Source organism: Dendropsophus ebraccatus, chromosome 12 (genome assembly GCF_027789765.1).
Source record: "Dendropsophus ebraccatus isolate aDenEbr1 chromosome 12, aDenEbr1.pat, whole genome shotgun sequence".
Classification (NCBI taxonomy): domain Eukaryota; kingdom Metazoa; phylum Chordata; class Amphibia; order Anura; family Hylidae; genus Dendropsophus; species Dendropsophus ebraccatus.
This window is the reverse complement of record NC_091465.1, coordinates 74,877,473-74,899,050: the sequence shown is the minus strand read 5'-3', so window position 1 is coordinate 74,899,050 and position 21,578 is coordinate 74,877,473. Positions and strand designations below refer to the sequence as shown.

The 21,578-nt window shown below is 45.1% G+C and overlaps 1 protein-coding gene across 1 annotated transcript; it reads right to left on the bottom strand.

Annotated features, from left to right (window-relative positions):
* Positions 1–4,937: 4,937 nt before the first annotated feature.
* LOC138769386 (cornifelin homolog) lies at positions 4,938–16,084 on the bottom strand. Its single transcript, XM_069947810.1, has 5 exons — positions 16,027–16,084; positions 15,751–15,852; positions 8,116–8,236; positions 7,564–7,700; positions 4,938–5,883 (listed from the first exon to the last, which is right to left on the bottom strand). The coding sequence occupies exons 2-5, from the start codon at positions 15,769–15,771 to the stop codon at positions 5,794–5,796; spliced, it is 369 nt and encodes a 122-aa protein (XP_069803911.1). The 5' UTR covers positions 15,772–15,852; positions 16,027–16,084; the 3' UTR covers positions 4,938–5,793.
* Positions 16,085–21,578: the final 5,494 nt, after the last annotated feature.

Below are 21,578 nucleotides of genomic sequence, written 5' to 3'. Positions count from 1 at the left end.
CCCTCTTCTCTGCCCCCCTAGTAATGCCCCCTGCTCTCCCTCAACACAAGAAAATTAAAAAGAATAAAATCATACTCAACTTATCTAGGAGGACTACAACTCCCAGCATGCCCAGCCTGTTATGGGAGATTAGAGGACATTATAGGAGATATAAGAGGAGAACTCCCAGCATACAGAGGGGAGGTATAATGAGCCCCGCCACCTCATGTCACATGACAATGATCACAGGTCCTTCATCCACCAGCATCCTCTCCCGTTCTCAGCCCCGCCCCCTTATGATGTCACCACAAGTCCTTCCCCATGGCTCGGCAGCAGACAGGCAGGTCCTTTACCCTGTAGCTGTCGTTATCAATGTGCAGGGCCGGCGTCAGCACCCGGCTCACTGCTCGGGCAAGTGTCGGGGCCCCTTGAGCGGCTGTGGGCCCCGACACTTGCCCGTGTAAGCCGGGTGCTGACGGCGGCCCTGTCCACAGTACTGTCCCCTGATGTAAGCCCCAGCCTGAAGTGGATCTGCTATGATTTGGAAGGTGAGGAAGACTTCCTGGGTCAGAGTACAGGGCTGTAGACCCCGCTATGCAGATCATGCTCCTCCCCCCCTCCCACCCAGTGCAGGGAGCTCTTAAACCAAAGCAATGCTTTTAAACCAAGTCACAATTTTGAAAAACTGTGAGCTCTTCAACCAAAACTCTCCTAAACCAAGTTACTCTTAAACCAAGGGACCACTGTATATTATATGACATTGCATTCTCCATATATAAAGTGGGGGTCCTATGGTCCTTGTTGGCCAGGGATGTGTTTATAAAGCAGGGGGGGTACACACATTATTTGGGAGGGGGGGAGCATATCACAATAGCACATTGTATTTACCTTTTTCCTGAAGCTATTGTCAAAAATAGACAATTCTGACAGTAAATCTGCCGTAAGAAGGTCACACATTGCACTGTAAGAACTTCACATTAAGAATCATCAATCTCAGGATTAGTGGAGTATTTGAAGGAGCAAGAAAAGACAAGTCAAAGCCATTACCTGTTTCAATAATCGGAGGATCAGGGGTTCCGGATCTACGCTATAGTGTGATAATAGAAGGATAGCTTGTATGGACTTGATATGAAATGTACAGTACAGGGAGTCATGTTCATACCAGTATAAGAAGATATTTATTTGTGTCCTAGAAAGCTGAAAATTGGGGAAAAAAAGGGGAAAAAAATCCTCCACCATTGAGGCCGCTATCACTATTTTTCAAAAAGTCTTTGCAGTTCTTGAGTGCATTCAAGGGGAATGGAAAACATAAAGAAGTGACCTATAGTACCGTGTGTGACAGCATCCTGACAATGATAAATACGTCTAAACGCCTGCATTATGTGACATGAAACCTATGTCACATACAGAGGCATTCCAGAAAATGACCTGTTGAGTGATATAGACTTTCTAATCCTCTACGTGTCTGTTTATAAGCTGTCACCCTTGGTTACGTTCCACCCGGGCATCCACCACTAAGATGTGTCACTCATGCTCCTGTAGTCTCCTAATCTGTCCCATTAGCAATGGCAATTAGCCGTCATTGCAATCAAAGAGGATTTTGGGAAAGTGTAACAGCAAGATCACAATTCAGAGAGGAAAGAAGTCCATCCAGACTCATTTTTTAGCATGTGCTGGGGAGGGGGAGGATAAAAAAAATAACATGCTCTTACCTCCCCCGCTCCAGCACTGGTGGCCACATCCTGCTTCCTGGTCTGAGTGGGGCCACACTACGGCCACTGACTGGCTGAACTGATCTCGACCTGGGTCCCCGCTCAGGCCAGGAAGTGGCCGCGGACCAGAGAGGCAGGATGCCACCACCAGCGCCCCCCTCCCCAGCATAGGTCTGGCTTGATGCCCCCTTTAAATCCATGGAGAGAAGAACAGTACAGGGATGTATGCTATTTTATTTTAAAACATATATGTCATTTGATATGTGGCACAACTCCTTAAAGGGGAACTATCAGCAAGTTAGGCGAATGTAACCTGCTGATAGTTCCCTATTGCGCATGGATCGCTAAGGAGGAAGGTAGCCTCCTCCTCGGTGTTCTTCCCATGCTGTTAGCAGTGCAGAACACCATAAGAAGCACTGCTCCACCACCATAATGCCGATATGGCCTGCTCCTTCTGATGTTAATCAATGGAGCGGGCAGGCCGGATCAATGCTATGGGGGTGGGGCAGTGCTCCGGAATGAGGATTACACTGCTAAGAGCACGGTATCGGCACCGAAGAGGAAGGTAAGAGACATACGACGACCCTTGCACAACAGGGGGCTACCAGCAGGTTAGATTTGTCGAACCTGCTGAGAGTTCCCCTCTAAAGTGAATGCATCACTTTGGTTTTTTACATTAACAGACCAGTGCCAACGCAGGGATTCCAGTGGCGCAGTCCTTTGTTTGAACTGTCGCCCAGTTGCCTCGCACAGCACCCGTCTATTCCCAAGCACTGGCCCGCCCCGGAGCACTGGGGGCTGGCCCGCCTGGCCCCAATGTGACGATCTCCCCTCCCCCCTGCAATGTGCTCCAAGAAGTTTCTTTCAAGCATCTACTACTCTTTCCGTAAACAAATATTTTTAGCTTCTGATCTTTCCCGCAATTAACCGCTCACTGTGTCCTATTGTTCTTGAGTTCAGTAGTTTTAGTTTTTTCTAAAAACACTTCCATCCTGAACCTTATATAGTCCTTTAACATGTTAAGGCTGGGTTCACACTACGTATATTTCAGTCAGTATTGTGGTCCTCATATTGCAACCAAAACCAGGAGTGGATTAAAAACACAGAAAGGATCTGTTCACACAATGTTGAAATTGAGTGGATGGCCGCCATATAACAGTAAATAACGGCCATTATTTCAATATAACAGCCGTTGTTTTAAAATAACAGCAAATATTTGCCATTAAATGGCGGCCATCCACTCAATTACAACATTGTGTGAACAGATCCTTTCTGTGTTTTCAATCCACTCCTGGTTTTGGTTGCAATATTAGGACTACAATACTGACAGAAATATACGTAGTGTGAACCCAGCCTTAAAGATTTCAATCATGTCAGTTTTTCATGCAGATTTTATATATATATATATATATATATATATATATATATATATATATCACCCGTATTATGGCTGTAAGGGTAGTATTACACGGGCCTTGCTAAATTGGCATACATTACCTATCCCAGGTCCAGGGCTCCTCTTGCTCCTCTTCTCCCCGGGTCCCGTGTGCTGCAGCTTCAGAGCTGCCTGTCTTAACTGACAGGCCGCTCAGCCAATCACTGGCCGCCGCCGCAAGAAGAGCCCTGGACCATGGATAGGTAATGTATTTATTTTGCAAATCGTCAGCCGACGGCCGCGCACCGCTATTACACGTAGCGGTGCGCAGTCTGTGGCCGACAATTATAGGTCAGAACTAGAGATGAGCGAACCTCGAGCATGTTCGAGTTTATCCGAACCCGAACGTTTGGCATTTGATTAGCGGTGGCTACTGAAGTTGGATAAAGCCCTAAGGCTATGTGGAAATCATGGATATAGTCATTGGCTGTATCCATGTTTTCCAGACAACCTTAGAGCTTTATCCAACTTCAGCAGCCACTGCTAATCAAATGCCAAACGTTCGGGTTCGGAGGAACTCGAGCATGCTCGAGGTTTGCTCATCTCTAGTCAGAACGTATATCAACGATCAACCGATGACAGCGATCATCGACTGATCGTTGTGTTTATTACATGGAACGATAATCCAACGGATGGGGTCGATTCGGCTGATTATCGTTCCGTGTAATAGTACTCTAATTCCCAGCTTGGGACTAATGACTTTGGACTAGGACTTGTGGCCATAAAATGGATGCAAAAATATGTTCATCATCTGAAACGCCCTGAGGGTGAATCCATGTGAATAGATTTTATTATAATTTTACCATAAGTATACATGATAGAACTATTTTTTTTTCTATATAAATAAGAGAAAACTGAACCTTTATGTTAAGGAGCCCTTCCATCTATTAGTATAATGATCACAGCACAGTCAAAACAATAAGCCATTTCAGAGTTTGTTGACAATGAATCCGGTTTGAGGTGGAAAAACTGGTCCTTATCTGTCGTCTCTATTCATTACTATGGGGCTCATTAAGTGTCATTTGTTCCTATGATGTCATCAGTTTGCATCTTTTTCTTAAGGTTTTTTTTATATCGGGGATAGAGATGAGCAAACCTCGAGCATGCTCGAGTCCATCCGTACACTCTAAGGTTGTCTGGAAAACATGGATACAGCATGCTCGAGGTTCGCTCATCTCTAATCGGGGAGTAATTGACTGAACAGACTCATGTTGCCCTGTGTTGAAAGGGGTTGGGCAGTATCTAACAGATTGCGTAGGTATAATTTAAAGTGATATTGTCAAACCCCCCCCCCATACTCTATGTGCAGTTCTCCACACCATCCACAAGCTTAGATGCTGCACATATGATATATACATGTATAAAACCCCATTTCTTTATGCTCTAAAATGGCTTCAAATCATCAGTGGACAGTGTCCAATGGGCGGGGCTTCATGACAGTTGTGCCCTCTACCCAGCCAACTTCCGTGAAGCCCCGCCCAGTTGACACTGTTAACCAAGAATCAAGGGGGTGACTGTTGCACTCTTCTCCCGCCTCTAATCTGTGGGGTTATGAACACCCCTGACTAATCAATGTGACAAACGCAGTGGAAGAGTCCAGCAGCATCCATAGTACAAATTGGGTCTTTATCAAGCATAATGCGTGGGTCAAAATGTAACATGTATGTTCTAGTACACTCAATAAAGATTTGTGCTACTTTGGACTCTTTCATTGTTAAGTCGCACCATGTGACCACAGCAGTATAACCATTCAGAGAAAGAAAAAGGACCCAAAATATGTTATATATGTTTATTACCATTGTGATTTATCATAGAACAAATATAAAAACCATGGTGCATAATAAAAGAGAGGCTTGTACTATGTACACATGGGCCTCATAAATGTAAACCAACTAAGGCAGGATGCGGATGTTACCCAAAGTAACCAATCAAATACCAGCTTATAGCACCGGCTGTAGAATAGAAGTAATGTGATTGGTCGCTATGAGCAACAAAGCCACTATTCTTTGGATGAGCTGTAACATAGCAACCAATCAGGGCTCAGCTTTCATTTTGTCAGTGCAGTTTAGAAAATGAATGCTGAACTCTGGTTGCTATGGTAACAAGGCTGCTCTTTCTCTATAGAGATATATACATGAAGGCTATATGGTGTCTTGCCATCCGGAACAGTCTAAAATACAAAGATACACCTTACTTAAACTACAGACTAGAATATTTCTGTGGCTATGCAATATAATTTGAGATATAAAGACATGGGCTATAAATGTAAACAAAAACCATATACGTTATTAGATATCTGACAATAGATCGTGTGTTTTAACAGGATCTGTTGACGGAATGGCGGTCTAATGTATATGGGGGTGGCCTGGGACAAGACAGATTGGATTTTACCACAGAAAATAAGTGACATGAGTTGTACTTGCTGCCGCTTATCTGTTACCCCCATTAAAATAACATGAACGGAGCTGATCGTGCAAGTTTACAGGGGAGTCGGGGTACATGGGTCCCAGTCCATCTAAACTACGGTAGTCATAAATTCACACCGTTCTTTGAGAAGCCATTCTTGTGAACATGGGGTTGTTCCTATAAAAACTGAGGTGGGGGAAGCATGTCTTTTTATATGACTATATCTACTCCCTAAATCTTCTAGTCCAGGCCATCAGCTCTTCATTTTCTTGCCTTCTGCTCACGGGCCATCTGACATAGAGTGCAGGGGCCACAAAAGGTGAGACATACGCAGTCATCGCAGATAGTGCCCTGTAAGAGAAAAGGGGGTGAGAGCGATGTCACATCAAGACAAGTCAACACAATCAACATGACAGAGTACGTAGGGCCGTGATAAGTATTAAAGGAGAACAAGAGTCCGTGGAGCCTCGGTTCTGAGTCTCAAAACACGGGATAGCCAGATATCTGGCTATCCCGTGTTTTGAGACTCACAGCCGGGGCTCCACGGACTCTTGTTTTGCATATTTAAATTTTTGGGGGCATCAGTGGAGTACTTCATTGGATTTTTTTTCACTGATCTCCATGAGTTCAGTGATAACTGTGTTTTGTTGGTTGATTTGTCATTGCCCCAACCAGCCAGAATCCTGCTCCACACTGACGAGGGGCAAATACCCCGAAACTGCTGTCTGTGGATGGATGCCTGCCTTGGCAAGCACTTGTCATGATCGCAATACTCGCACCTTGAGTTAGACATTGACAAAAAGGGGCCACCCTGTTGTTTCCATATTTATGTTCCAATACTTGCAACCAAGTGGGACTTAAGGGGCTACCTATGAGGGTGGTGTGGTGCTCTCCCCATCATGGAGGCACCCCGTGGCAACAGGCTAGTGATGTCTGGCTATCCCGTGTTTTGAGACTCACAACCGAGGCTCCACGGACTCTTGTTTTGCATATTTAAATTTAGGTATTAAAGGAGTATTCCCATTTCATTTTGCTGGGGGTCTGACTGCCGGAACCCCCCCCCACACACACACACACACACTAGGGACACAATTACCAAGTAAAGAATGAAGGGCTTTATGGCCATTTTTTCTCTATGGGACCACTGAACACTTCTGAGTTTAGCCCTTGAAAGCACTTGGTGGCCCCACAGAGACTAAAGGTGCGGTGAGCACCCCATTCATTTTGGGGCAATTACATCCCTTTTCTTGGGATCAGTGGGGGTTAGATCCCCAGTGATATTATGGATAGGAGATAACAAGATGAGATGGGAATAACCCTTTAAAGCTAGATTCACATCTCATTCTAACAGGACATTGGTGGTATAAATAAACCTGTCAAAAGTGTATGCATTGTGATATACTGATAGCGGGCTCACTAAATTTCATAGGTTGACCATAGTCAATGACTATGATAGGTGCATTTACTGCACCTATTTGGTGAGACTCAGCAGTGCAACATACAACATACAAGGTTAAATGAACGGATACATGTGGATAATGGCCTCCTTGGTCCACGGGCAACTTTATTACCTCCAATGTCCAATAGTGTCATGGGTAATATCTAGAGATGAGTCAATGTACGATCGAACCTAAACATGATCGCTTGGCCATTTAATCTCATTGCCTGGAAAAAGAAGGATGCAGCCCTAGGGTTGCCTGGAAAACATGGATGTATCCATCCAGGCAGCCCTAAGGATGCATCCATTATTTCCATGCAGCTGGATTTCACGGCCATTCACTCATCTCTAGTAATATCACACTGCAACCTAAGTCTGATGCTGGAATAATGCATCCATAAAAGTGTACAGCCATATTATACCTCGGCATACCTCCCATTGTATATTGATATTTTTATGGCATTGCCTAAGAGTGTGACATACTACGGTCATATTCTCTCCTAGAAACATTGCTACTAACGGAGAAGATGAAACACCATGCCATACAGCATAGTACAGAGCCAGGGACACCATAACTGTAATAGAAGTCTCACCGGGATGCGGTGTCGCTCTCTTAAGCCAGTACGTAGGGCGAGCACAGTGCCCCCTACCATCGGCAGACAGAAGCACTCCCCAAATTCCGAAGCCACTCTGCAAGCCAAGATCATAGGGCAAAATGTTCCACAAAGACCTGAAGCAGATGGAGACAAAAATATCAACCCAGGATTATATACTGGAGTACATGCACAATATCTAGATACAACTATTTCCTTTCTGCAAATGTAAGATAAGTTGTCATGCTTTAGATAGGCGTTTTGGTATACTTACACAAGGCGGCCATATTGCTATTTTTAGAAATCATGTAAAAAGACTATTATTTAGTATAGCAGGTAGTCTAACAGACTTGCCCTGTCGGATATGGTGTACTTCTTATTCATTATAACCATGATCCAGCTCAGAATAGACATTTTTAGGGGTATTGGGCCTACCCAAATATTGAGTTAATTTAGTTATGTGATGGATTAGAGGTAAATATTTGATACCTTTTTTTAAGAAAAGGTTGGCGCATGGAAGAGGTTGGTGAGTCAGACACTGGTAATACTTACAGATATTTGTATCCTTAAAACAGTCCATGACAGTAGAAGTCCACTGACTGGCTAGAGGGCTGGAGTTGGTGAATACTTGCACCACTTGAGGTTGTGCGGTGACCGGGTAAGCCATTGGGATCTGCCAAGACATGGATGGAAACAGATGAATATGAAGTCTTCAGTACCAGAGTAACATAGAAACAGGTTGTTGTAAAAAAAAAGCCCCCCCTGGTCTGTCTAGTCTGTCCTTTTTAGTATTTCCCTTAACTAAGTATTTGTTATAACTATAGCACCAGTGAGATACTCTATAGCACATGGTGTCTGCCTCAGTGGGAGGAAGAAATTAAAACTAACCAATATCCCAGTTGCCTGGACTGTAGGCCTGGCCATATGCAGGGCATGCTGAACTACAGGCCTTGTTGGGTTTGGAATGACGTGCACGGTCCACAAGATATTAACAGTTTGAAATCTCCCGGCATCATTATAAATGATGATGCCGGAACCTCCAAACTCTGTTACACAGCACATCGTCCATATTTTTGGACTGTTCACAGAATATGCTAATGCCTCCCAAGCTGTACTCTCTCTATTATCTAAGTCGCAGTGTATGAAGATTTTCCAATCAGAATGTTCCAAAATAGTGCACATGGCATGTCTAAAAAAATGACAAACCTTCCATACTGCTCCACAGCTTCCTTGTGTATCTGGAGTAAGGGGGCTCCCTACAAATGCAGCACAAATAAAGCTACTGACTTGTTATTCGATCCCCATTTTGCCGGCTTGTTAGAACAGGTCCCAATTACAAGGTCTTTGTGACAGACTTCATACAATCGCCTGTTAACAGTGAAAGGATTAGAGAAGTTCGGGTAGAAATAACACGGAGTGGATGGAATGTCTTCTTATTATTTCAGCCTCGATCATTAAGAGAAACCAGGAGAAGGGTAATTATAGGAGACAATGGCCCAATTCACTGAGGTCTCTTCTGAAACATGGCTACCAGACTGTGTTCTGTATTCTCACAGTGGGTATTCTCATGATGCACTGCATTTATACATTTAAGTGATACTGTGCCCCCCCCCCATGTGCCGTTCTCTGCACCATCCACAAGCTTAGATGCTGCACATATGATATACACCTGTATAATATGTGTTTGTGTCTTCTTTCTGCCCTAAAATCTCTTTATTTCATTGGTGGACAGTGTCACCTAGGCGGGGGCTTCTCCCTTTGGTTCCCATTGACGTCCACTGGCTGTCATCTCTGCTGAAAACTGTGTACATCAGTGACCCGGCTCTTCTAGCTGCAACATCGCTTCCCGTCTGAACAATTGGTCGCCCAGCCAGTCAGTGGCTGAGCCGGTGTCCCGCTCCAGTCACTGATTGGCTCAGTGGGCAGTTACTCACCCAAGTACATGACGCTGCAGCTAGGAGAGCTGTCAATTGGACCTGGAATCGGCGCTACGGGGCACGAAGATAGATAAACGTACTTTGTTTATTATTTCCCCACACCCCCTGCCTGTCTGCATTTTTTCAGTTTCGGGGACTACTTTGAAAGTCATTGTCTGCCGCCCGCCCATTGCTCAAAGTAATAGGTGATGCCGACAGCTTATTAAAGTAAGGGCTGCATGGACATTGCTAATGATCTCTATGCAGCCCTTGCCGCCCGATTATCGATCCGCCTAATAGGCTCAGTAGGTAAGTGTTAATCTAGCAGTTCGGCTCTCGCTTACAGCACAAGTTGGCCATCTAATACGGCCTTAAAGGAGAATATTTAGAAAATCCAGCAGCCAGCAGGGGCAGGAGGGAATTTGATAACAAGTATGAACTTACCTCTCCCTGTGCCCCCGGGGTGTACATGTCAGCCAGTCAGTGATTGGGGTGGAACGGCGCTCCATTGGCTCAGTCCATCAGCCGGGACAGGCATTTTCCCCCTAGTCGTGACATCATCACAACTCGAAGGAAAATGCCTCCCCGAGGCTGGTCCTGACGTTCACCGCGGGCTTAAGGAGAGGTAAGTGCCTACTCATTATCAAATTCCCCTGCCGGCTGCTGGATTTTCAAAATCCCCAGACTTCTTCTTTGCAGTAATTCAGCGCGACCAATACACCGAGACATACATACACACATAGTGTATGTAAGCTGGAGCCGCAGATCAGCGAGCAGCTGATCTGTGGGAGTGCTGGGTGTTTGGACCCCACTCATGATATTAAGGACCTATCCTGAACATAGGCCATGAATAAGTTTTGGCTTGTTTCACACATGCATAGTAAAGCCACATTCACGTCCATATTATTGCCGCACGTCCCAGCCCCACCAAGTTTCTAGTGACATAATCAGACCGGGACTTAACGGGTGTAAAATGTGGCTGTGTGATGCTCATGTGAAACCAGCACAATGTAGGCCCTTGTTCAACAGAGTTAGCACCATGCTTTAAACATAAATATGCATAGTCCCTGCTTGCCCCTCCTCTTCCTAGCTCCTCCTATTAAACTTAAAGGGGTTATGCAGAATTAGAAAAACATGGCCACTTTTTTTTTCCAGAAACAGCATGACTCTGGTCTCCAGTTTGGGAGAGGTTCTAAAATTAAGCTCCATTCTCTTCAATGGAACTGACCACATCCAGACTGGAGACAAGAGGGGTGCTGCTTCTGGAAGAAAGCGACCATGTTTTTCCAATCCTAGATAACCCCTTTAATACAGTTCCCAATCTTACCCAATACATTGGACATTTGCAACTAAACTATAATGTTTCACCATAGTAGCCCCGAGGGACATCTCCACGTGAAGCTTTACAGCAGAACATAGTAGCCAGTGGTCAACAAAGGAGCCTTTCTATGATTTATGCCATATGGGTCTTGTGACCATGGACCATTTATGGTGCACAATGGAATTTACAGTAAACCACTTGTATCACAACTAGAAGGGTTTCTAAAAATACTGCCAGAGTCAACAGGCCGGGAATGGCTGCATCTCTCAGCAGAACGGCCAAAAGAGGCATCGTCTCTAAAGACCCGCGAAGCCCCCAGACTAATAACTGAACCTACAGAGCTGATCTTTGGCTATTAATACTATGGATCTTGCCACCTGCCAGTTGAAGGCATTACCCTTGTCTCCATACATAAAAATAGAATGTATTTTAGGAACATGTCTGAAGAAAATGACATTGGATGAAGTCCTTGAAGCTGGACACTGACTAACAGATTGAGGATCCTACTATAGAATTCCATTGGGAACATTGGATTCTCTGCTACAGCTGAAGTGATACCCCCGTACATAGTTACATATCTAATAGGGGTGAAAAAAAGACAAGAGTCCATCAAGTTCAACCTATACCCTATAGTGTTGATCCAGAAGAAGGCAATAACCCTCATGAGGCAGATGCTTATGAACATTACAGGGAGAAAACATTTCTTCTTAAATCCTGATATAGCAATCAGGATAATCCCTGGATCAACGTCCTAACCCTCTGTGGTTACAATCTATGGCACCATAGCTATAGTCGTTTAAGGAAACCCAGTAAGTGACAATGAATATATTCTAATGCTTTATGGGGCTTTATGGCAACTTTAGTTTAGAAACTGGTAGACAATCCTGCCAATGGAGCTTAACCACTCTAGAGCAAACAAACATGTTGGAGGGTAAAACAATCAATACCTAATTTATCCAAAAATTTTGGGGAAAAGATGCTTTAAATCCCTTTAAGGAAAACTTTTGGAAAAAGTACATGTGTTGTTCCTTTAATGTCTAATGTCTTGAGTAATGACACAAGTGGTGAAAAAACACTAAAGATCCCCATACACTTTAGATTTTAGATGGCCAAACCAACTGCTTATGTAAAATTCAGCAGCCATGAATCTAAGGTGTATGGGGCTCATCCAAACAACCACCGACAGATGATGTCCCATCCCCATGTGCAGCCATGCTGAACATTCCTGTGTATTGGGCCGACAGCTAGCCAGGAAGGGTGGACGCGTGTGTGTGTGTGGGGGGGAATACAACTGACAGCGAACCTCCAGTACTTATCAGCTGCTGTATGTCCTGCAGGGAGTGGTGTATCCTTTCCTGTCTGACTAAGTGTTCTCAGCTGCCACCTCTGTCCATGTCAGGAACTGTCCAGAGCAGGAAAGTTTTTCTATAGGGATTTGCTACTGCTCTGGACAGTTTCGGTCACGGACAGTGGCAGCAGAGAGCACTATGTCAGGTTGAAAAGAAAACAACATTTCCTGCAGGACATACAGCAGCTGATAAATACTTGAAGACTTGAGATTTTTAAATAGAAGTAAATTACAAATCTATATAACTTTCTAATACAGGGATACACGGTGGCTCAGTGGTTAGCACTGTAGCCTTGCAGCGCTAGAGGGCAACATCTGCAAAGAGTTTGTATGTTCTCTCCGTGTTTTCATGGGTTTCCTCCGGGTACTCCGGTTTCCTTCCACACCCAAAAACATACAGATAGGTGAAGTGCTGCGGAATCTGTGTGCGCTATATAAATAAATAATACCAGTTGATTTGAAAATTTTGCCGAAGTACCCCTTTAAGAGGCCACTCCGGCTACAACGATTTACTGATAAATTCTGAATTAATTTTAATTTTTTTAATGATTTAATGATGCTGATTCCTCATCTCTTTTATTCCCCATAAAGGTATAAACATTTCTGTGCAGGTTATATAATGGAGACTAAATAGACTACTTTAGGGTCATAATTTGGTGGAACTTTTTTTTAAAGCCCACATTCACTTCATTTTTCTCCGCCAAGCTTATTTTCTTTCAGTGACATTCATGCTAAGGCAGAGAAGGGGACGAATCCGGCACACATAACAAAGAGAGTGCCCCCCGACCGTAATACAAAAACATTCCAGACCTCTTACCAATACAAGAAACCAACCTGAAGTATCACTAGGCATATATTACCACACAGATGCCATCATGTATTCCCTGCTGAATTGGGAAAGCTGCACAAACCTACTACCATTTATTTCGATGTCACAACCTTGTGGGATGTTTTCGCACATGCAGAAACTATTAAGTGACGTCACTTGACTTGTGAAGGTGAATTCTAGACAGAAAAGCAGATGGTTTGTTGCATATGGTTCCACCCAGTGGCCTAGCTACCATAATGGCAGGGTAGGCAGCTGCTATGGGGCCCTTGCAGCAGGGGGGGCCCCCGGGAAGAAGGTAAGAGCCGTCCTCCCTCCCTCTCTCTCTATGTGTATATATACTGTGTGTATATATATATATATATATATATATATATGCACAGTGCTTTGTGTTGTGGGGAGGGGGGCCCTTACAGTTTTTTGCTATGGGGCCCTAGCTACACCCCTGGTTCCACCCAATTAAATTAAGATATTTAAAATCTGTAGTGTGAACAAGCACATAGAATGTTAGGAACTCCGTTACTTAGATACGGCATGTCATGACATGTAATGTCATTGAAAGGTGGGAAATATTCTTTCAAGTTGAGTAAGACCATAACACAGTCACATTTTTGTATCCTGGCCTGACCATATATCTAGACACCAAGACTGATAGCTTTGTGGATGTCTATAATGCCATCAGTTCTGGTCATGAGACTCAGCGACTAGGAAATAGACCTTAATATCCTATGAACCCAAAACATTCGGGGGTATTAAAACCGGGCTTGCTCCATATAGGCGTTATGTTAAAGTGGTAATCAAGGGATAGAAAAAAAAAAGAGCGCCACTCCTGTCCTCGCTGAGGAAAAAAGCAGCCATGTTTTTCTAAGCCTGTATAACCCATTTAATCATCTTGTACTTATAAAGAGGTATTTCCATCTTATGAAGTTATCTCCAAGCTGATTGGTGGGGTCCAACCTCTCTGGTCATTCTGGAGGCAGTTTTTTCCCTATTCTCAGGATTAGTGGAATACCGAGTTTTTCGACCCCCGCTGACCGGCTGATAATCCCCAGCTGCTGTATACCTGGTGTTTGTAGTGCCGGTCTTCTTTTTGCTGTGAGCAAATCAAATATGCTAATCCGCTCCCTAGGAGCACTGGGGGCGTTCCTCGGCACCGCTGAACAGCCCCTCAACCCGCCCATTGCTTCTTTTGGTGACGCCTACTATGCATAATTATTAGGGGTGGCCGAGAGTTCCTGCGGGGCGGGTGCTGGATCAGCGAAGGCCATGTGGGCATGCTGGGGGAGGTGTCACCAAGCTGTGGGAGAATAGCGGTAGCGAGGCAGGAGCAGCATCTGTTTAAACTAGGTGCCAGCTGCCATGCGTAGTAGGCATCACTGAAAAAAGCAGTGGGTGGGCCCAGAGGGGTGCTCGGCATCGCCCCCAGTGCTCCTAAGGAGCCGAATAGCATATTTGATCTTAATCAAATTGCTCAAAAACTGTGTGAACAAAAGGAAAAAGAAGACCAGCACTGCAAACATCGGCTACACAGCAGCAGAGGGATATCGGCAGGTTCGCTTGCATGAACCTGCTGACAGTTCCCCTTTAAGGCTATGTTTCCACTACTACGGGATCATAGCAGGGGAAGGCAGCTGTCTTTTAATACTGATGGCCGCAAATAATGATCATGATAATTGTTAACAGCCGCCTTTCCCCAATATAGGACGACACGTTCTCATAGTGGGAACATAACCTAAGGGTCTGAGTTAATTAATACAATGTATATACAGAGCAGGACAAGTTTTGCGCTGTTTTATCCTCAGGCTCCCTGAAAACAGGGTTAAAATTGTCCCTGAAATGCATGGAGCGGTTGATCCTCTACAAATCAGACTGTTATCCCCATCTGTGGATAGGCAATAAACTGTTGAGATGGCAATACTCCAAGCTTAATGTTTAAAAAAACACAAAATACAGCAGAATTGTGAATGCAGCTCTGGAGTAAACTACAGGCTGTAATTCAGGTAAATATATCTATTTTATCATACTGCTAACCTGTATTTGAGGACATAGAAGATTACTAGGGCAGTGCATGACATGTTCTTGGTGGCATTTCTGCATGGGCTTGGCAGGCATGACCTTGTATCCTAATCTTACATTCACACATCTATAATAAATTATTGGTCTTCCATTGGTGTAACAAAATCATGAAAATCCAACACAAGTGATGTGTATAGCGACAATAAGGATTGGTGGTAATGCGATCTTCCAGGAGGGTGGGGTGGGGACGCATTTAACAAGCTTAGCTATGGCACCACATCGCCCCTCTCCCCACCCAAGTGAACAACATCTTCCTCCTGGTTCCTTGTAATCTCCACATTCCATCAATCATCACAAAGCTCCCTAGGAGACCACTTTCCTTCCTCCGTACATACAAGAACCAAAGACCCCCATTGTTCCCCTATATTTGTATATATTTTTTGTCTCCTTTTCTCGTCAGCCTATCTCCCAGTGGAGTTTCCATTCTATTTTCCTATAGACGGTGGTCAATTTTACGGAAACGTCTATCAGTGGAGGAGGAGACCACACCAAGACCATGGGGATGACTTGTGCCTAGGATTAGACATATAGCGTAGAGTCTAGTGGAAAACAATTGAAACTCTATTTATAGGAGGTCTCCAAGCGAGGAAAGAGAGTCTCCTATGCACCAAAAGTGGTGGTCATTCCTATTAGTAGTTTAATTCCCAACCACAATCCCAACCTCAATACATTTACACGCAGAACCTTTTCCCGCACTTACTTGTTGTGGAGGTGCAGACATGTTTCCAGGTGAAGATGCTTTCTAAGAAGTGAGAAGAATGTATTGCCCTTGGTACTGCTGTAGGGAACCACTCAATAACATCTGGGAAGGAATCCAACAAAGATGCATCAGTAGTAAAGTTACCAGCCCCCTCACTCATGCCTACTCCCAGCTCCGGCCCCTTCACAACCCCCTACTCAATGCACGGCATCTGTTTTTCATCTCTCTCTCTTTACAACTCCCCTCCCCATACCTTTGACGTATTTTTTTTCTAACCTTGTTTGAAGCTGTTAAATGAAACCTTCACTGCTTGTTTTTCTTCCTCACATACCCTAGAGAGAGGAGGATGACGGTCAGTCTTTTTTTTTTTCCTCCGTGAATGTAAACAAAATTCTGTAGAATTTCATCAAATAAAGCAGGTCTGGTGGTAATTATTAGGAAATTACTGGGGAAATCTGGCTTGAAGGGTTCAGTTAGCCTGCAGCACCTCCGCAGGGGAAAGGAAGTATTACATGGTGTCCAATGAAATCAGTAGGGTGTCTGTGGAATGGATGAACATGCTGGGTCCTGCGGAGCAAGAACACTTTTTGTTGCTAAGTTTCAATTGGGCAAATTGATAAAGGCTCCTATACATATTAGAGAAAAGGTCAGCCAGCCCCTCCAATTTTGCATGACTGGGCATCTATCTAATGTGAATGGGACTTCACAAAAAAGACTTTAAAAAAAAGAGACAAAATACAGGAAGTCCCAGTCCTTTGCGCACTCACAGTCATGGCTTGGTATTGACTTTCCTGAGCATGCTTGAATTGGAGAAGTCTTCACTGCATATGTATACAGCTCAGCTGCTGCATGTCCACATTCAGTAGCAGAAAATCCTGCTCGTACTCTATGGTCAGCTCTCCTGTCACACAACACCAAAACCTCTGTAACCACACAGTGACATTATACTGACTGAATTGTTGCATAACAGAGATCATTGTCTCCTGGTAAGCTGCAGAGCTGATAATTTGATTAGCAAAAGTTAATAATATAATATTATATAATAGGTAAAGCAAATGTACCATCAGGTTCATCACTTTTTTTTTTTTTACATTACACGGTTGGCGCCAGCGCGGGGATCCCCAAGGGTGCAGTCCTTTTTTCAAAATGCCACCTGGTGCCAAAGTTCTTGTGCATCGGCAAGGCTCTATGCCCTGGAGGCGGGTCCAGCGTGACGATATCTCCTCCCCTCTGTGACGCACCTCCATTAGAATCAACGGAGGTGCAGCACAGAGGGGAGGGGATATTGTCATACTGGGGGGCACCGCTCCCGCCTCCATAGAGCCTGACTGGTGCAGACAGTGCAGAGTGTGGGAACCTTTGGGCTCTATTACACACACAGATTATCTGACAGATTTTTGTAGCCAAAGCCAGGAACAGACTATAAACAGAGAACAGGTCATAAAGGAAAGACTTTTCTCCTCTTCTCAAATCCATTCCTGGCTTTGGCTGCAAAAATCTGTCAGATCATTCTGTTGGTGTAATAGGGCCCTTAGAATGATTTAAAAAATGAGGGAAATGGATATGGTGCTATTGAATTCCTCTTTCCCTCTTTATGCCACGGAAACTATGGTTTGTGCATGATATCCCAGACTAGAGTAGACCCTTTAATCAATAGATTGCTATATATTTATGTAACTGAGTGAGCCTGCCATGTCACATCTCCAGACCAGGAAGAGGCTGGACACCGGGGGACCTGAATGATGGATTATGGGCAACTGAGCTGGAGAGAGGGGGGTAAGTGGATGTTATTTTTACCCATCCCCCTCCCTGGGCCTTGCTGAAAAAGGGGTCCTGGCCAGAGCACCCCTTTAACTGGTATTGATTATTGTGGAATATTTTGGCCTAAAGCTACGAAGAACATTTTCAAACCCTTCTTGTTTCCCATAGAATGAGCGCTGCAGTAACTCGTGACATGCTAGTAGTGTGTAGTATAAGGGGCCCTTGTCACTGAGTAACAGGCTTGTATTGAGGAATGAGTAACACAAATTGTTAGGATTGTTAGGCAGTAACAGATTAGCAATTGCATTTATCTGTACTATACCTCATTAGAAATAACCCCTATTGGTGATGGTACGAGCCCACTGTCATGAGATTGTTTGTTTGTTTGACAGCCATCTTTGCCAATTCCCCCCACCCCCCACCCAATATACCTTCATACTGGCTCTAGATGTTTTATTATTAAGGAATGGAGAGAAAGTCATGGCAAGACTCCTTTGGTGGTAGATTAGTGTACTATGAAAAAATTATTGGCATCCAACACACATCTTAACCATTGGTGAAGAGTTGGCAGGCCACCATACACAATATGGTCGTCTAGTCCTGCTAAATCACTGTGCCTTACTAACACCTATCAAATGCTTATGGCTAGGTTTAGATTTCTCATATCACTCATGTATAACTGGACCATTCTTTTCCCAGTAAGGGATCCCCTGATGATCCGACTGGGTGGGAAGAAGACTGGGTGGGACAGTAATCTGCTACTAAGTCTCTTCTGTGTGACCATCTAATATTACAGAGGGATGATTCCACTGCGGCTTAGCTGTACTACGTTACATTCATTAATATATAATATCCTTTTTTTTTTTTTTGTTTCGCAACAGCCACACGCACCATATGGGCCTTAACCACAGCGTCAATTGAACGTTCCTTTCTAAGTGGTTATCCAGGGCTTTAATATTGATGCCTAATCTATGGTAGGGACCTGCACCAGTCACGAAAACACATGGGCTGAGGCTGCTTAGGACTTTCCTGTACAGCGGCAACTCCCTTGCAGGTGCTGTGCTAGGGGTAAACATGTCTGGGATACGTGACGGCAGTCAGTCCTCCTATCCTCTGGGTAACCTTCATTCTACTGTACTATGTAAATGTAATTTCTTATCCTAGTTATCTGGTTATAACTAGGGATGGTCCGAACCTGCCGAGGTTCGGGTTCGTATGAACCTGAACTCTCAGCATCAGATTCCCGCTGTCTGGCCGCTCCGTGCAGTGGGTGGATACAGCGGGAGGACCGCCTGGAAAACTAGGATACAGCCTATGGCTATGGCTGTATCCCAGTTTTTCAGGCGGTCCTCCCGGTGTATCCGCCCTCTCCACGGAGCAGGCAGACAGCGTGAATCATTGCCGAGAGTTCGTACGAACCCGAACCTTGGCAGGTTCGGACCATCCCTAGTTATAACCATGATATATTACATTATACAGACTGTATTGAGCATGCCCAGACATCCCAGCATACAATGGAGGCTGACCTTTATGCCTAAAGGGCCCAAGATAAGTTATTTTTAAGTTTCTAATAAAGGAAATTTTGGGCATTGAAGATCTATATTGTACCTCCAACTGGTCTGTATTCTACAAGAGCATTGTTGTTGTACCCCCTGGCCTGGAAACTAAAACATTACCTGACGCAATAAGGCAATTATAGGTGTTGTTCTCCGAGGCCTGACACCACAAGGTGAAGACGGTCTCTCCATTACTGCTGCACGTCTCATGGGAGTCACTACACATGGGCGCTCTCTTTGTTTTTTTCTAGTTAAAGTAGAAGAGTATCAACTCCATAGTCCTTCATGAAGGAACACACCTTAGGTAAACCCTGCTCCAGACAAAGCCAAGCCTGCCTCGGCCTTCATTGTGTTATCATTAATATTGGGAACTTTGATTTCTTACTTTTTTCAGGCAACATGCACTCGGGGCAGTATCCCATAGAAGTACTAATACCGCCCTACCCAAGTGCGACCCCCTCATCACTGCCCTGGCCCAAGAAGACCTGGTGCAAGCATTGTGATCTAAACCATGACTGGCAGAGGACTACAACCCTCAGCATTCTAAGGCTCGTTCATCAGGAAACTGTCAAAATCACATGTCATTTTATTCCTTTTTAGACCAGCACAGGCCCTATTAATGTTAATGGCCCAAGTGTAGTCGACCAATCAGCACTTTCAGGCCATTTTCTGAGACTGAGACTTGTGGTTTGCACCACTTTTCGGTTTGAGCCAAAAGTCATGTGGTATGAACCCTGGTTGGGAATCTATGGGAGAAAACCCACACAGAAAAATCATACGGGGGAGATTTATCAAACATGGTGTAAAGTAGAATTGGCCCAGTTGCCCCTAGCAACCAATCAGATTCCACCTTTTATTTTTCAAGGGATCTGTGAAAAATGAAAAGTGGAATCTAATTGGTTGCTAGGGGCAACTGAGATAGCTCTGCTTTAAACCTCTTTGATAAATCTCCCCCCATATCTCCACACAGGCATTTAAACCCAGGACCCCAATGCAGGGGACAACACTAACCACTAAGCCACCATACACAGCTGTGAGGCAAATTCCGAGGCGGAACTCGGAAATTCCGCCTGCCTCAGTGTGTCATAGCATCTCTATGGGGGAGTGCGCGCTCCTCCGCTGCCGCCACTCTCCGCTCAAAGAAGTGACAAGTCACTTCTTTGAGCGGACAGCCGCGGCTGTGGAGGAGCGCGTGCTCTCCCATAGACGGGCTATGTTCACACTGAGTAAAATAGGCGGAAATCCTGCAGCAGAGAGTTTTACTCAGTATGAACATACCCTAAAGAGAGGGAGATTACAAAGAAACTCCAGAGAAGACACCAGAGAGGCCTCGAAGAGGAGAGACCCCAAGAGGAGAGGCGGCAGAGAGACCACCAAGAGGAGAGGCAGTAGAGAGACCATCAAAAGGAGAGGCAACAGAAAGACCACCAAGAGGAGAGGAAGCAGAGAGACCTTATGAGGGGAGAGCTTGCAGAGAGACCCCCAAGAGGAGAGGCGGCAGAGAGAGCCCCAAAAGGAGCGGTGGCAAAGAGACCACCAAAGAGAAGAGGCAGCAGAGAGACCACCAAGACGAGAGGTATCAGAGAGACCACAAAAGGTGAGAGGCAGCAGAAATACCACCAAGAGGAGAGGCAGCAGAGAGACCACCAAGAGGAGAGGCAACAGAGAGACCTTCTGAGGGAATAGCTTGCAGAGAGACCCCCGAGAGCAGAGACAGCATAGAGACTTTGGAGAGGAGAGGCTGCAGAGAGAGCACCAAGAGGAGAGGCAGCAAAGAGACCACCAAGATGAGAGGCAGCAGAGAGACCACCAAGATGAGGGGCAGTAGAGACACCACCAAGAGGAGAAGCAGCAGAGAAACCACCAAGAGGAAAGCCAACAGAAAGACCACCAAGAGGAGAGGCAGCAGAGAGACCTTATGAGGAGAGAGCTTGTAGAGAGACCCCCGACAGGAGAGGCGGCAGAGAGACCACCAAGAGGAGAAGCAGCAGAGAGACCACCAAAAGGAGAGGCAACAGAGAGACCACCAAGAGCAGAGGCAACAGAGAGACCACCAAGAGGAGAGGAAGCAGAAAGAACTTATGAGGGAAGAGCTTGCAGAGAGACCCCCAAGAGCAGAGGCATCATAGAGACTTTGGAGAGGAGAGGCTGCAGAGAGAGCACCAAGAGGGGAGGCGGCAAAGAGACCACCAAGACAAGAGGCAGCAGAGAAACCACCAAGATGAGGGGCAGTAGAGACACCACCAAGAGGAGAAGCAGCAGAGAAACCACCAAAAGGAGAGCCAACAGAAAGACCACCAAGAGGAGAGGCAGCAGAGAGACCTTATGAGGAGAGAGCTTGAAGAGAGACCCCTGAGAGGAGAGGCGGCAGAGAGACCATCAAGAGGAGAAGCAGCAGAGAGACCACCAAAAGGAGAGGCAACAGAGAGACCACCAAGAGGAGAGGCAACAGAGAGACCACCAAGAGTAGAGGCAGCAGAGAGACCTTATGAGGGGAGAGCTTGTAGAGAG